Source organism: Vanacampus margaritifer, chromosome 9, assembly GCF_051991255.1.
Source record: "Vanacampus margaritifer isolate UIUO_Vmar chromosome 9, RoL_Vmar_1.0, whole genome shotgun sequence".
In the NCBI taxonomy this organism is placed as follows: domain Eukaryota; kingdom Metazoa; phylum Chordata; class Actinopteri; order Syngnathiformes; family Syngnathidae; genus Vanacampus; species Vanacampus margaritifer.
Window position 1 is genome coordinate 16224104 of NC_135440.1, and position 17738 is coordinate 16241841.

The following is a 17738-nucleotide window of genomic DNA, read 5'->3' on the forward strand; positions in this document are numbered from 1 at the left end:
AAATTGGGTAATTTAAAGATGTACATTTATACTAATGCAAAAAAGTATGTATTGTATACTTTTATTATTTTTTTATGTAAAAATGGCTGATTATAAATATATCTTAATTTATATGATTGCAGTTCCATTCCTTGCATTGAAATCTCTTTTTTGTCTTCCAATCATTTATTTCCTTCCACGCGTACTTTATATCAGTAGTTCTCAAATGGGGGTACGTGAAGGCACTCCAGGGAGTACACAAGATTTAAAAAATAAATATTATAATGATATAAATATTTCAGCAAAATCAAAGTTAATAAAATACCATTTATATTCAGTCTCCTCAAACCAGAATGGTTTGGCCCAAACTGTCGTATGCCATTGAAAATTTGATTTCAATTTAATTACTTCTTTTCGTGAACAGATATTTACTATGTTCCCAATGAAGGACACTTAATAGCGATAATGATTTTTATGTGCACAAATCTATATTTGTAACTTAGTTAATTATTATTATTTTATATATTTTTTTTCAAATTTTTTTTGTCATTTGATTTCCAAATAGTTCGAGAGACCACTGTACAAATGAATTTCCAAAGTTTAATAAATCAGACAACGATGGTGCTCTGTTTCCCCCCCTACTTGTTAGGGGGGTACTTGGCTTAAAAAATATTTCACATGGGTTACATCACTGAAAAAGAGGTTGAGAACCACTGCTCTATACTATAGAAAGCATGGAATGGTTTTATATTAAGAGAGTGAATCTATTCCCAGAATTATTTACTGCTCTCACATTCTTCTAAAGATCCCCAGTGGAAAAGCGGACAATTTATTTTGTAGGACAGTACAGGCAATAAAACCAAAGTGTCCTGGAGTAAATGGATACAATTGCTCCGGGGCTGGCTAAGAAAAAAACAAAACAGCAATCAAAATAGCCTCACGATAAAATGTGAAAGTATGTGCTAATGCACATAAGATCTTGTAGTAAGGCAAACTGTGAGCGAGTCAGTGTTCAGCCCCCCCTTGTGAGGGGAGTGGAAACAACAAAGGCACCCCCTGCAGTAGTAGAGATCTAATATTGGCACCCATAAGCAGCTGGCAGGCCGCCTCCTGTAATTTTAGCGCACACGGATGCGGAGGAAAGGTTTAATGGGCATTGGTGGACATGCCCCCCTCGCCAGGGCGTAAAGACAGCAGAGCGGAGAGGAGAGGGAGAATGGGGAGGTGAAGCGCAGATAGGAAGGCAGAGAGTAAGCCAGGGCTGCTTTTGCTTCATCAATAAAGTCGGGCAACTATGAGCGGCAGCATGACTCCTCTCGCACATGGACTCTATCTGACTCTGTGCTTTTACTATGGCTTGGCCCAGTCGTCGTTCCTGGACAGCTTTAGTTCATTCCCAGCAGGTAAGCCTGATGTCGTTGTGTGTTTCTCTTGTATGTGCATGCACAGGTGTTGAAGGGGCCGCGGAGCATCAGCATGGTGAAAATGAAGATGCAATGTAAAGGAAAAAAAAAATAAAAAATCAAATTCCAGACCTGCCTTGACAAACATAAGGCTCATTTTTGATTGACTGTCAACAGAGATATTCATCTAATCTTTTATGCTGAAAATTATGTAAATGAAGTCATCAATGTCAATCAAAACTGAGCATTATTATCTTTGTAAAGGTTTCTTGTTTGTTATCTACATGTTTTGGATCTTATTAATTGTGCGTGTTAGTGTGTACCTAATTACGTGGCCTTGTAAACTACTCTTGTTGTCATGTTGTTGTTGCCCATGAGGTGGACTGGAAATGCCTCTAAAAATAGCCGATGCAGCGGTACCTCATGTCTGCACGAGGAACTGTTGAACGGGTGTCACCATTTGATAGTTTGCACCTGTTTCCTGCGTGCTAACTGTTTGGGGTTGACCCTCTTCGGGATTGCCACCAGATGTTGCCCATGAATCCCCACCTCAATTTATGTGACATCTCCTCAACGTCTTCCACCCTTGCACAGCGCTCACTCCCCAGGAGCAGCCGAGGAGGTTGAACCCATGCTGTTTAGTGAGTCCGCCTCCACCCCCGCTCTTCCCTCCACCTCCTTCACTTTGGCGCCGCCACACTCATGTGAGTCCAAGTCATGTGACCGCCGTCCTTTTGTGGAATATCCGACGTATGTTGTGTCCTTGGATCATGTCCAATCGGTGTCACACACATGCTTTCTTTTAACCTCCGAGTAATAGAGATGGGTAGATACATAGATACATGCATACAGACAGTAGATGGGAGACGTTGTGGTATGCTTTGGATCATTATCATTGAATGAGCATCGGTTAAACGTGTCAAATATGCTGATTTGAATACAGATTATTTTGGAATTTTCTTCCATCAGGATAGTGAGTCTCCATCTGAAGGTAAAGGTTCCTCCTGTGCCCGTGGCCCTCCTGGACCCATTGGCCTCCCTGGACCTCAGGTAAGAGCTTGCAAAATGTCACATTTTGTATTAAGACTTGACAAAGACGGCACGTTTTTACTGAGACTTTGAAGACTCAATGACTCTGGAGCCACATGTAGTAGTTGTAGTGACTCCTTATGGATCTCTCCCAAAAATTAGTATTAACTCATTCACTGCCACTGACGTTTATAAACGTAAAACTTTCATTTGAACTATTTCTATTAGTTAAACAATTTTTCCCACTTTTGTTAACAAGAATATGAAAACCTAGAAAAAAAAATTCTTGGAAAAAAAGAAAAGATTATTAAAAATTAGGGGCGTCGGGTGATTATTATTTTTTTAATTGTAATTAGTTGCATGACTTCAATAGTTAACTCACGATTAATCACAGAATGTCCATCTGTTCTAAATGTACAAGACATTTTTTTCTAGGTTTTCATACTCTTGTTAACAAAAGTGGGGGAAAAATGTTAAACTAATCTAAATAGTTCAAATGAATTTTTGACGTTTATAGCCGTCAATGGCAGTGAATGAGTTAATTAATATATTTTTTAAATATTTATTTTTATTTTTCAGATAAAATATTATTTACATATAAAACAAATAGATAATTAAATATTTTTTTAAAAATGTCCAATTTTTTTAATTGTCAGAAAAAAAGATAAGTTTTTAAACTTGCCCAAATATATCCAAAAAGTAACCATAAAATGTCTAAAAAAGAAGAGGAAAAGCAGAAAATTACCATAAAATGTCCATGAAATTGCCCAAAAATGTCAGAGAATTAATTCAATTAAAGAAAACAAAAGAAAACATTCAAAAAGTAACTATAAAATGTCCAAAAACAAAAGGCAGAACATTTAAATAACAATAAAATGTCAAGAAAATTGCCAACATGTCAGATAATTGATAGCAAAAAGGCAGAAAAAAATGTTCAAAGGGGAAGAAAAGAGGCAGAAAATTACTATATGTCCATAAAATTGCCAAAAATGTCAGAAATTCTAAAGTCTATGTATGAAAAAGGAAGTATAAAAAATTACAAAACCGTAGAAGAAAATGAATTGGAAGCATATTTCTGTGTTCTGGTGCATCTCTAATTAGCTATTGGGCCCTAAGTACATTAGACTAACACTAACAACACACTTTTGTTCACACAATGTTCAAATGTTTTGTGGCTCCAGACATTTTGTTGTTGTTATTTGGCCTAAAATGGCTCTTTTGACAGTAAAGTTGGCTGACCCCTGTTTTTTAAATTTTCCCAACCTTTATTGAGCCAAGGCTCAGAAAAAAGCTCACCTCCACATAAATGTGTCACAAAAAGTAGATACACAGGTTAATTATGTGCCTAATGCCGGTCACTATGTTACTGATATAGATGGTTAACAATGATACATTATTCTTAGTAGATAAATATATTTTTTTTAAATGTAGCTGGAATAATTTCACACGCACACCCGAGGGAATCACTGGTTAAGATCATGGGCTCTATTTTTGTGCCCAGTGCAAGTCTAACACAGTTTTAACTGTGTGCATGGGTGGAGTTTTCTTCCTTTTGGTATTTTCGTAGATAGACGCAGGTAGAGAGGGGCGTTTGCCTCGTTGTGCGCCGTTGTGGGAGGGAACACACTTGTTTCCACTCATTCCCTTTTAAATTTATTGATTATTATTATTAATAAATTAAATTTATTTAATTTTAATTTTATCTCTTTCTATTCTGTTGTTTTCTCTTTACTGTAAACTGCAGCTGGACGGAGTCCAGGAAAAAGTTCCCCACGGGGAAAATAAAAGTATATCGTATCGCATCGTATCGTATCGTATCGTATCGTATCGTAAATGAGTGCAGGAGAGGTGCTGGAAAAGTACATTTAAAAGGAACTGCAAGATCTCCATTTGCGGATGATGTAAAGTTGGCCGCTTTGGAACGGGCACTTGGAAACCGCCTTCCACCTTCAATTGTATGTCCGTGTGTGACGATAATGAATTGATTTCTTCAGTGATTCACAACCATTGACACACGCTATACTTCCGAATGAAATGTGATGACATCCATCAAACACGTCCCCAGAGCTCAGAATCTTTCTGCCTGCGATTTGATCAGCTACGCCACAACTTAGACCTGCTTTTAGCTGGTCTACATTGTAAATTGGGGTGTAATGGAAAATGCAAGGTGCATTTTGTGTCAAAGGTAAGGTTGACTGAACTTCTTTTTTTGGAGATTTTCCAAATGTTGCCAAATATGATTTAAAACAAGGTTTAGGATAGAACAGGTGATATATTATTGAGGTCTCCAATTTGAGAAATCCTGCTGAGGAGACAGGAGGGGGACTCTCTCATGCATGGAACACAGCAGCCCATTAACGCTCTGCATTTAGCCACAGACATAAATAGCCTTTTTCCACTGGTGGCCCGCAGTGCACCTCTTGTCATTTTTTGAAACTCGATGAAGAGTTGTCTGCCTGGAAAGGCAGACTGGCTTGCGTACATTCTGGGGATTACCAACCTAAGGGCGGGGGTCATGTGACCACATGGGTAACGGAAGCTTATTAAGACCGATTTTTCTCCTGATTCTCCTGACATGATTCATTTATTATGAAAGGTTGTGCTGCGGTTGACCACCCTGGGCTGCCGCAGCAGCATCAGGGCTGCAGCAGACACGTTTTCAGTCAATAGTTGCCACTCAACCCTTAATTAAAATTGCTGCTCGCATTTCCACATGCAGACTTTTTACACTGGGGAGAGTAGGGATATTTTGTCTAGGGATAAACCAATTAGCAGCCAGGCCGATTATCGGTGCTGATATTTGGCATTTTGACAAATATTGGCAATCGGCCTTTTTACGAATCTGAAGGCCGATAAAGCTGGTATCTCACTGAGCGGTGAATGCTTGCGAACGTAGCGAATTCAAGGTTTTCATCAGGATTCGTTGTCTCAAAGACATTTTAAACCTATTCAGTTTTTCACTGTGTGCAAAGACCTTTTGGAAGTTATCCGCCATTTTTTTAATTTAGTCTCAGTTTTAGTTGACTATAAATCGAGCATTTTAGTCTTTATTTTAGTCCAAGAAAACATAATTTTATTCTTCGAGTTTTAGTCAACAAAAACTGTCAACTGTTTAGTCTAGTTTTATTCCGGACAATCATTTAACCCCTGTATTTTTTTCTCGCCATAAGATTATGTTGAACGTTTCAGATGTAAAACAATTTCATATAAACATTTCTCTCTTTTTTTTTTTTTTAATGCAAAACAACTTGTCACACAATTAGAGTGGCTACTATGGCTCCATGCTACGAGCAAGTAAGTTAGCTAGCATTAGTTAGCGGTCGGTTTAACATTATTGTTGAAATGTTGCAGTTGGATTAATGTTACGTTACTATAAAAACATTTTTTTTTAAATCTTGCCCTGTGAAACCACCTCCTGTGTGTCCCATGTGTTTGTGCATGTTTTACTCGCTAGCTAGCTAGCTGCAGATTTGAAAGGAGATGTGTCACATGACAGATTAGCAGAGACAAGATTTTACAAAATCATATAATTTTTGTCCGTTTTTGTTCATGAACTAAAATGTCCATAGATTTTAGTCCACTTTTTATTAAGTGAAGTACATTTTCGTCTCGTCTTTATTAGTCGACGAAAATACATATTGATTTAGTCCTAGTTATTTTTTATTAATGAAGGTTTTAGTCTAGTCTAGTTTTAGTCCGGTGAAAAATGTGTATTGACGAAAATATTTTTGTTTAGTTTTTGTTGACAAAATTAACATTGGTGCGCGCCACTGTTTGGAACCTTTTACAAACCCTGACAAAAAAAACGAATTAGTTACTTTTCATTTATGGATTTATTTAAATTTCCACTTTATATAAAGTGATGCTGACACTGGAAACTCCCTACATTTTTTATTTTTCAAATAAAAATAATAATAATGTAGAATTAAGAAATTATTTTTGACGTTTTGGAGAACTTTATTTACAATAGAAAACTTTAGGGAACGATTGCTTAGTTTTTAATTAACTTTACACATGCTGGTGACCCTGGAAGCTCTCTGCAATTTTTGTTATATTTTTTAAACAAAGTTGTCAAATCTTTATATGTTTAAAATAAACGAAAAAGTACTTTTTTTTTTCTTTTTTTACTAATAATCGGTATTGGCCTTGACAAAAAAAAATACCGTCTATAACTAATTTTGTCATATTGTCTAAATAATATACACCTCACACCCTGGGTGTAACTAGAGAACTTTAGGGGAGCTTGTGAAATAATGAAGAAAAAAAATGAACAGTTTTATATTTAAAAAATGTAAATTGAGTTTGAAATGATTTTAAACTTTTTTAACATCATATTTCAGATTGTATTTATTATAAAGATTTTTGGGGGAGGCGTCAACGTTTTTTTTGCTCTTCACAGCAAATAGAGGAGGATTACCGTTTCTTTTGACAGGGTTTTGTATTTAATGTTTTACAGGGTCCACCGGGATTACCAGGTATTGCAGGATCCAAGGGAGAAAAGGTAAAGACATTTTTCTCAATGACATTCATATCATACCACTCAAGATACATGATCAGATCTGCTCATTATTTTTGTGAGCTCAATTTGTCTTGGCCTGCAGCCCAAGATGCTGACAGATGCTAGTTTGGAAATGCATTAACGGCGTCTGTCCTTGTCCCTCCTTCGCATCCTGTTGTCAGGGAGAAATCGGAAGACCTGGACAAAAGGTGAGCGTCTCCATTAATCACCAGTTATTCTGCGCTAAATGGATTTGCACAAAAACATGAGATTCAATGTCAGTTGGAGGCTTTGTGAGCAAGCGCAACCTTGACAGGAGACATGCAAGGGACGATTGCAAAAGATGCTGAGCTCACGTACGGGGGGGGGGGACCGCAAAGTCGACCACTCAAAAGCATTCCGGACCGCGTGTCACTGTAACATGACACCAAGTGAAGGGCACGTGTGTGTGGCAGCTCAGGTGTTTGGTGGGAGTAAAAATTCCCACCGATGGCTTTCTGTGGGCCAGTGGGAGAGATTCAACGGCGGGCGGCCTGAGCGAGCAGCTTTTGCAGCACTGCAGTGCAATTTAGCTTAGTGCTCGGAGCCAGGTCATAAATCATTTTATTTCCCACAAGCACCGGCTCCTGTTCTATACACAGGCTATCATTTAATTAAATAGGGCAAAGTGACAGCGCTCGTTAAAGTCAGTCCTCCCCTGCGTGTACTCCTGCACATGTCGGATAAATACTGTTGCAAACAGACTGACAGCCTTTGCAGCAAATACTTACTAGCGCTGACGTTTTATTTTACTTGTATTTCATCTCACAGCTTGAATTATTAGCTTTTACTCCTCATAAATGTCCCGGTTTATAAGCAGAACAGGCTTGATAAGATGTTGGTTTGTTAAAAATCATGTCCTTCCCCCTCCATCAGGGCCGGACTGGTCCCCCTGGACTTCCCGGAAAACAGGGACCAGTTGGATGGCCAGGACCAAGTGGGCCCAAAGTGAGTAAGTCAGATCTCTTTATGTAGATATTGTATGCTGATGACAGGAAGAAATTCTATATATTTCTCAAATATAGCAATTTATGTGATCAGTTATGGGGAAATGTATGCCCTATTTATTTAAATCAAGCCATTTTTCTCTCTCCCTATTATTATTTTACTATGGCCAGGGAGAGAAAGGTGATCCCGGCCTAATGGGTTTACCTGGTGGGAGAGGACCAATTGGACCCAGGGTAAGTGGTCCATACATTAACTCATTCACTGCCATTGACGGTTATAAACGTCAAAAATTCATTTGAACTATTTCTATTAGTTTAACAGTTTTTTTCCACTTTTGTTAACAAGAGTATGAAAACCTAGAATTTTTTTTATTGTACATTTAGAACAGATATAAAATTTGTGATTAATCGTGAGTTAACTCTTGAAGTCATGCAATTAATTACGATTTTAATTGCCCGACGCTGCTAATTTTGAATTGTAATTAATCACATGACTTCAATAGTTAACTCCTCGATTAATCATAAATTTTATATCTGTTCTAAATGTACAATAAAAAAATTCTAGGTTTTCATACTCTTGTTAGCAAAAGTGGAAAAAAAAACTAATAGAAATTGTTCAAATTAATTTTTGACGTCAATAGCCGTCAATGGCAGTGAATGAGTTAATATTTACAATTCTCAAACATGCACGTAATAATACTTTTTTTGTATTTCAGGGTTTACCTGGGTATAAAGGCGAAAAGGTAGGTGAGCCCCGCCATTATGATGAATGACAGTGGAAGGGTTTTAGGATGGACCTACAGTATGTTTGCTTCATCAGGGTTCACGAGGGGAACATGGTGAGAGAGGCTCCAAAGGTGACAAAGTGGGTACATAACCGGCATTGATGTATTCGGACACATTTGATGCGGAGTGTTTTATATTGTACTTTCATATTTTCAGGGGACAATGGGTTTCCCTGGAATGCTGGGACAGAAAGTGAGCTCCATATTTTTCAGACAACCTTTTTTTTTTTTTATGCAAATTATTAATTGTGTTGTAATGTATTTTGTTTTATTTTTGTACAGGGTGAAATGGGTCCAAAAGGAGAACCCGGCGTTTCAGGAAACAGAGGACCTACTGGTCGACCAGGCAAGCGGGGAAAACAGGTGATGTGGCTAGCAATAAAAAAAAATATTACAGTATAATTTCAAAATAATAAATGTAAAACTGCATATAAGAAAATTTATTTTGATGTTTTACCTATTCAACAACATAATTAGTATTTGAAATCTAACAAACAAAAAGAGTAGTAAGAATGAGGACTTTTAACATTAAAAAAGTAAAATAAACATTTTTGCAGAGCTCAAACCTACTGTGAATTTTATGTGATAGAAATATAAGCACAATAGTGCAACATGGCAGAAATGAAAACGTTCTCAAAAAAGCTAAACAAATTGTTTTATGACTGCCACAAAGTTGCCAGTGCAAAGCAGAAGTAAGTAATACGCGATTATCACACAATCACATTAGCACTAAGGCTATTTTAGTTCATGACAACTAACGAAATAAGTACAAGTAAAATTAAAAAAAACATTTTTAACAAAATAAAAATAAAAACAAAAATTGTTTTTTAAAAAACGAAAACTGACTGAAACTATATTTTACATTTATAAAACTTAAGATATATTTTAATGCTAATTGCTAAAAAATGGAAACTGAAAGAAATATACTTTTTTTCCTGGTGAATGAAAACTTTAATCTTTCTTTTGGTAGGTTCCATGTTTTTATAGCAATCAAACACAATATTCTGTGGGCCTTGCAAAATCAGTCAAAATCCAGTAAAACAGCCAGGAGCGAAGGGGGTTGCTTCAGTGAAAATGGCAAGGAGTGAATGAGTTATTTGATTTGGGGTTGATTTTAAATGTGATTTTAAGTATATTTATTTTTAATAATAACCACAATATGGACATTTGAAAGTGTGTCGTATAGAAGTGTGTGACTTTTTTCATTTTACCACGGTGTTTTTAAAAGTTTGCACGCAATACACAACTTTTTTTTTTAAACGAAAACAAATACTAAAACTAAGCATTTTTGAAATATCTAAAACTAATCAAAACTAACAGAGCCGCCCTAAAAACTAATTAAAACTACATTGACAAAACTCGAAACGACATAAAAACGATAAATTCCAAAAGTATAATAACCCTGATTAGCACCAATGCTAAAAGAGTTAGCGCTGTGAAGCATGTTTAGTATTTTGGGCTCGTGTTGCAGGGAGTGAAAGGAGACTCAGGCAGCGGCGGTCCAAGCGGACCTGCAGGTCCACAGGGATCTCCCGGACTTCCTGGTCCTCCCGGTCCTCCTGTAACAGGTGACGGCTTTGATTTTGCATGCCGGTGCAAAGTGACACAATGCGTCTGACTCTGGCCTGCTCTCCGCTGTGGCACCGGGTGCAGCCAAGCGCCCGCTCAGCAGAAGGCAGCAAAGACTGGCGTAAGCGTTTATTTAGTGAGGAGAAATCTAATCTCCTGAGGTGAGGCAAAATGCTTGCGTCATGACGTCACAGGGCTGGAAGAGGCTTCTGTTACATTTCTTGTTCACATTTTGTATTCGTTAGATAATTCACAGGGCAAGTCACAAATCTTTTGCCGTTGTGTTCAGGACTTCACAGGGTTGGAACCAAAGGTGCCCGCGGGCCACCCGGGCAGCCTGGACAGTGTAGCTGCAGCTCTCTCAGCAGGTCTCTATTAGAAGATTATCACTCCAGAGGGAAGCCACAAAATCTCAAAGTACCTGCGGTGAGAGGAAAAAAAAAATTTTGCACTCAAAAAATGTGTTTTTTTGTGTGTGTAGTGCTTAAAAACTACATTTGGAATGGGCTTGATAATTGATTTGTATATCAATTGATTGATAGGAGTTCTGTTTTTGTCACGTGGCGTAGAGTGCTGCCTAAATCTGCGCAGAGGCAGGTTAGACCAGGTGTTGGTAATTTCGCAGACACGTGCAAGATGGCATATTTAAAAAAAGGTTCTTGTGCTGAAAAGTAACTGATACCGACAGACTTAAATGTGTCTGTGGACTTCATGTGTATATCCCCACCACTGATTGTTTATGTCTTGCAAAAGAGATTGTAAGTCACAATGAGTTTTTTTTTAAACATGGTTAAATAAATTATGTCATATTAATAATTTTTCCTATAAATATCCCTGTAAAATGTTTATCTTCATCACTAATTCAGAGCAGAAAGTGTTACAGTAATATGCTACTTTTCTATGAATATTAATATTTTCTTCTATTCCATAATTTCACATACAAAGAGTTTTTGAAGTAAATGTTTTTTTTAAACCACGTTTTGCCATGAGATTGTTTTGCTAGTCAAGATATCACAATTGAATGAATGTTGGCAGTGTCATTGTTTACTATGTAGGAAATAATATACAATAGGGGTGTCAAAATTAGTGTGTTAATTTTGAGTTAATTTAACATTCCTTTAATGCCTCTAATTTTTGTGACGTGCGATTAAGGACCGCCCCTTACTTGGAAAGCCTGTATTGAGGGAATTCCAGTCGCAACGCAGCAGGCACATCCACGTCAAAATTTAGCAGTAATGAATTAAATAATAATAATGCATATACAGTATTTGTGGAGAAGTTGTATTTTACAATTTTAGAAATGTGCAGAATAATTTCACAAGTTACTTCGTGAAAGATTAGATAGCTCTTAATGTGAAAAGAAAAATGCACTGAGCTGTCACCCACGTCTTACAAATAAAATGATGCCATCTAGTGGCAGAGAAATTACCTCAACACAAATCAACATTACACTTGTTTTGTACAGTACAGTACATCTTTTTAATTTTAACTCAATTTGATCGATTATTATGAAATTACTGTATCAATGACTAAAAGATGCAGCCATATTTCTATTAGTTAAATTTTTCTCTCCACTTTTATGTTAACAAAATTATGAAAACTTAGAACAGATATAAAATGTGCGATTAATCGGGAGTTAACTATTGAAGTCATGCGATTAACTTATTCTCTGCCATAGACAGCAATAGATGTCAAAAATTAATTTGATCTGAATTCGATTTTTTTTTTAAATCCATTTTTGTTAACAAGAGTATGAAAGCCTAGAATTTTTTGTACATTTAGAACAGATATAAAATTTGTGATTAATCTTGAGTTAACTAGTGCAGTCATGCGATTAATTACGATTATAAATTTTAATCACCTGTTGCCCCTAATTTTTAATAATCTTTTCTTTAATTTATTTTTTTTTTTTAAAGAAAAGATTATTAAAAATTAGGGGTATTAGGCGATTAAAATTTTTAATCGTAGTTAATCGCATGACTGCGATTAACTACGTTAACTCCCGATTAATCACAAATTTGATATCTGTTCTAATACAATAAAAAAAATTCTAGGTAGTCATACTCTTGTTAACAAAAGTGGGGAAAATGTTAAACTAATAGAAATAGTTCAAATGAATTTTTGACGTCTATAGCCGTCGATGGCAGTGAATGAGTTAATTACAATTTTAAAAAAAAATCGCCTGACACCCCTACCATACAGATATACATTTTCCATTATTTATATATAGTTCTCTCCACATGCCTTTTTCATTCAGATCTTTGTGGTGAGCAACGAGGAGGAGCTGGAGCGTCTTCAGACAGAGAACGCTTTTGCATTCCGCAAAGATCAGAGGTCTCTCTATTTCAAAGACACCGACGGCTGGTTTCCAGTTCAGGTATTGCTCCTGCTCCAACATCTCCACCATCGAGCTTTCATTTTTTTGTCAAATAATATTCCACAAGCGTCTTTTCCATTTGTCGCTCAAGTCTCTTAAACTCTGTAAAAGACTTTCCCGTTCCAGATGACAGCGTTCCAGTCGATGGAGAACCCGCCCGATGACGACGGTTACTGCGGCGACGGCATCGTGCAGCGCGAAGGCGGCGAGGAATGCGACGACCGGAACAAAGTCGTCACTGACGGCTGCGTCAGTGAGTTGGCTTTAATACATGGAAGTATGCGGTGATTTGGAGGAAGTCAAAATGCAAGGATATATAAGGTCTATATGTTTATTTATTTCTAATTAGGGCTCGGTTTTAAAAAATCGAATCATCGATATTGATTTTCCTTTTTGAGCCTGTTACCATGAATTGATTATTTTAATCTTTTTTCCCATGAATTCATAAGAAAATAGAATTTTACTGCTTTCTTGAAATTTACCGTTCACATGAATTTAAAAGTATTTTCTTACATTTATCAAAGGCCCGACTTATTGCACTTTAAGACAATTCCGAATCTTTTTTATTTATGCTTACGATTATTGAATCAGGATTATTAAAGAAAAAATCATCTCATCCATGCTGTTTGGTTAACACTTAAGTGGTTATAATACATGTTACTTTCATTAATAAACTAAATGATTTAACCAATTACTGCCTCCGCAAAATGTAATGTTTGTGGAGTTTTTATCATGTCCTTGATATTTTAGAATTGAAGTCAATCTCGGATTGAAGTGAAGTGAGTAGAATCGAATCAGGAAAAATCAAATTGAACTCTTGCGAATCAAATCGATTGAGGAAATTAGAATCGATACCCAGCACTATTTCTAATGTTTTTGATTATAACTTTTTTTTTATGCTCCAAATAAATGTACCTTTAGTTGTAGCAGGCATTTAAAATGAACTCGAACCACCACTGTTTTCCTAAGAACGCAGGAGCAGCAGATACAATGAAAAAAACAGAGGCCCCACAATTGAACCCTGTGGAACACCATACGTTCCGTTATACACGTAAATCCATATTGCACATATTCATCCGACCTCTTTGTTTTTTTTGCCCTGGGGTTTGTTTGAACCCAGGCTAAGAACCACTGATGTAGTTGGTATGACTAAATACAGTGAAGTGAATCTGCAACTTCATGTTGTCCTTTCTCCAGAGTGTAAACACGCCTTCTGCGGTGATGGATATCGCCGTGAGGGCGCTGAGGAATGTGACGGGAAAGATTTTGGCTTCCAGACGTGTCATTCATACCTGCCGGGGTAAGCGTGGCTCACTGCACGACAACGAAACAAAACAAAAAAAACTCCTCCTGCACGTTCTTATGGGCGTGTCCTCTATTATTCGCAGGTCATACGGTCACCTGAAGTGCGCGCCCAACTGCGCCATCGATTCCACAAACTGCAAGTACTTCACCTGAGCGCAAAGCTGGACGTTGCGTCCGGATCCTTTTTACGTGGGACACAAACTCGGAATATACTTTTCATGCCAAACAAAAGAACAAAAAGAGGGAAGGAAGACGCAGCAGAAGAACTGAATACTGTAGATAACTCCCGAGCGCTGCCGCCGCATTGAATCCCTCGGAGCGTCGCTATTTATGCGGAGGGGAAACTTTTCACCCACACGGAAACAGCAAGACCAGCTGCGCTCCGGTCTTAACCAGCCGGATTTAGGCCCGGCTTCCTCATCACGCCTCAATGGACACAAATCCGCCTGTGAGGGCAACAGATGCGTGCCAGCCGGCCGTGCTGAGAGACTCCGCCAGGGGGCTTCATAATCTTTACCCCGTTATTATCGGAAGAAAAACACACCAAAAAAACTGTAGAGCTCCAGAGCTGGGCCGAGGCCTCAGGTATTGTGCCGGTGCAGCAGCATTCGCATGAGGCTGGCCTTCATCAAGCATGTAATCACTTGACCTCTTACTGGTTTCCACTTTGTACTCTTAACCTCACATTAGCATAAGCAGGGAGTCCAATCAGTACGTTTTTTTTCCAACCAGACTGTTAAAGACACCGCATGGGCGCGACACAGGTGGCGCTTCGCTACACACATTTGGTCACATGTCCAAGAACAACTCTCAGGGACAAGCAGGTGGCATCCGTTTTGGGTTGTAGAGGCACACAGGAAAGAGAAAAAAAAGAAAAAAAGACCACCGTGTCTAGTGATCACCTGTTCGTTTTGGGAGCCAAACACATGTCAGTACAAAAAAAAACAATTGCAAGAATAAAATGTATAGAAAATATATCATCATAATATTGGGGGAGGAAAAAAAACATTTTCGCTACCTTTATTGAGCCATGGCACATATTTTAAAGTAGAAAAATATCACGGCAGACCACCAAACAAAGATGGTGCAAATTGACTTGGAATGAAATCTGGTTCTGTAAAGCTATTTTGTTGAATGAATGGCAACAGGTTGAAACAAGTGTAAAAAACACTTCTTTTTTTTTTTTTGCACACAGTGGTTGGGAATCAACTGGCAGAACGCCTTAATTAATTAAATTTGCTTTTTTTTTTTATCACCACGTCAAAGGGTGTCAAAGTCATTTTTGTCACAAACCACATCGTAATTATGTTTCCCCTCGGAGGGCCATTATGACTGAACCCATGTAAATGTATAATCAACTCATATTACCACTTATTGTAGACACAACAAATTAATGTATATTTAGTTCTGAAATTCTGAAGAGCGTAATAAAAAAATAATAAAGGGAATACAATTTGTGGAAACAGAACATGAATTGCCTTCATGGACCACATAAAATAATGTGGTGGGCCGAAACTGGCTCCCAGATCTTCATTTTGACACCTCTTCGTCTTATTTGTTGAAACTGCCAGTCTGATCTGATAATAATAGACGATTAAAATGATCTGTGGGGAAAAAAAAAATAATCTACAGCCCCATCCCGTGCCTCTAATTTGATTTGCAAGAACCCGCCACGCCTGAGGAAAACAACCAATCAGAGACAGAGGGCGTCGTCCTGATGAGATGTCAATCATTTGTCATGCACTCTCAAGCACACTCATTGCGGCTTCGCAAAAATAAAACTTCATACCAAAAACATGAATGTTATAACAACACGTCATCACAAATAAGGTGCTTTTCTGGGGTAACAAGGTAACCGGTCCGAGCGAGGCTGTGGGGTGTCTTTAATTGCTTGCTTTGTTTTGTTTTTGTAGCTTCTTCAAAATCAAATTAGTGGCACAAGATTGAGCCAGAGAGGTTTTTTGTTGTTTTTTGCACAGATGTTTTTAATTATGTACTGATGTCAGGTCAGATTTACAGTTTTACCAAATATGACAAAAAGTGATTAAAAAAAAAAAAGGCTGCCAGTGACGGTTATAAACGTCCAAAAAATCATTTTAACTATTTATTTTAGTTTAAAAAAAAATTCTGTACTTTAGTTGACAAGAGTATGAAAACCTAGATTTTTTTAATTGTACATTTGGAACATATATAAAATTTGTGATTAATCGTGAGTTAACTATTGAAGTCATGCGATTAATTACGATTACAATTTTTAATCGCCTGACGCCCCTAATTTTTAATAATCGTCTTGTCAGGCGATTTAAATTTTTTTTATCGTAATTAATCGCATGACTTCACTAGTTAACTCACGATTAATTACAAATTTTATATCTGTTGCTGATGATGCTGATGTACAATAAAAAAAATTCTAGCTTTACTTTTCATACTCTTGTTAGCAAAACTGGGGGAAAAAATGTTAAATTAATCGAAATAGTTCAAATGAATTTTTGACGTTTATAGCCGTCAATGGCAGTGAATGAGTTAAGCCTTAAAGGGGAAGTCAACCCAAAATAGTGTATCTAATGTAAACATGCTGATTAATATTTTGTTTATGGAATATAAATTCTGCAGCAAAATCCACCATGTGGCCATTTTGCCACTTGCTGTTGACGGAAAATGGCATTATAGTTGGTCAGTGAGCAACTACGATGTCATTTTTCAGTCAACAGCAAGTGGCAAAATGGCCGCCCCCTGAGCTGGATAAAAACGTGATCTTCCTGCTTAATTCATATTGGACAAACGCAATGTTAATCAAAATGCCATGTTTAGACTATTATGACTGCATAGACCATATTATTGTAAACAAAAAAAAAAATGTTTGCGTTGACTTCCGGTTTAAAAGACCCCTCCTCTGTAATTACACTGAAACATATTTAAACACACTTTGTAAACGCATCGCAACACAAAAAAACCTGTGATATAGTGGGGGATTACTGTACTATACTCCTATATGTGAAGGCTTGAAACTGTTATGTCCTTAAACTCAGCGCACAGGCGAGGCTGGAATAGGCCGTAGCTGCTAAATAGGCAAAGAAGCTGTTCTATGGTCCTTACTGTATTTACTCTATTACCTCGTTTATCCAGTCTTTGTGTCTTACAGTCACGCGAGCGCGTGTAGGGCGGCGCAAAAGAAACAAATGAGTCGACATAAGCTTCCTCTGTCCATAAGCTACCGTTGCCAAAGGAGACATCTCCTCACTCCTTGTAAAACGTACAAACAAGACTGTTAACATGCTTTGTCCGCATGCACTTGCTAATGTCATCATTATGGTATTTTTTTTTTTTGTGTGTGTGTGTGCGTGACTCACTTCATCAGTGTAGCGGGTGTCTTAAAAAAATCATGTAGCAGAGTCCAGTAGTCACGTGACACAACGTATTAAGTTCAAACACACCGTGCTGAATGTTCCTGCCTGTGGCTTGTGAGCTTTTGACCCGTGCTGTATGCAATAACTGTAATGTGCACAACACAACACGCATGTGGTAACTCTGTAAGGCTTTACATGAAGTGTAGTAGTATGCGCTCTGACTGGGATAGTGAACAATCGTTATGTGTTGTTACTCTATGATTTATACAAATATTGAAAGAAAATACAATAAAACTGAGACTTCAAAAATATGTCAAGCTTGCTTTCTGTCTTGCATGTTAAAACAGTGGTGTCCAAAAGGCCATTCGTTTTTTTTTCTCAGCGGCCTGCAGCATGTATTAAAATTCACATTTGACATGGCTTACAAGGCTAGTAAAAAAAAAAAAAAAAGTTTGGAGAT

The 17738-nt window shown here is 37.4% G+C and overlaps 1 protein-coding gene across 3 annotated transcripts; it reads left to right on the top strand.

The window, feature by feature from the left end:
- Window positions 1-1232: 1232 nt before the first annotated feature.
- Window positions 1233-14906, top strand: colq (collagen-like tail subunit (single strand of homotrimer) of asymmetric acetylcholinesterase). Of its 3 annotated transcripts, none has more exons than XM_077575869.1 (17): window positions 1233-1382; window positions 1977-2086; window positions 2352-2432; window positions 6868-6912; window positions 7092-7118; window positions 7825-7896; window positions 8067-8129; window positions 8612-8638; window positions 8716-8760; window positions 8838-8873; window positions 8963-9043; window positions 10152-10248; window positions 10539-10675; window positions 12507-12626; window positions 12738-12879; window positions 13824-13926; window positions 14015-14906. In XM_077575869.1, the coding sequence occupies exons 1-17, from the start codon at window positions 1274-1276 to the stop codon at window positions 14082-14084; spliced, it is 1365 nt and encodes a 454-aa protein (XP_077431995.1). In that variant the 5' UTR covers window positions 1233-1273; the 3' UTR covers window positions 14085-14906. The 3 variants fall into 3 exon arrangements, with proteins under 3 accessions (XP_077431995.1, XP_077431996.1, XP_077431998.1); XM_077575870.1 differs by having other exon boundaries at window positions 12753-12879; XM_077575872.1 differs by lacking the exons at window positions 1233-1382; window positions 1977-2086 and having other exon boundaries at window positions 2373-2432; window positions 7013-7118.
- Window positions 14907-17738: the final 2832 nt, after the last annotated feature.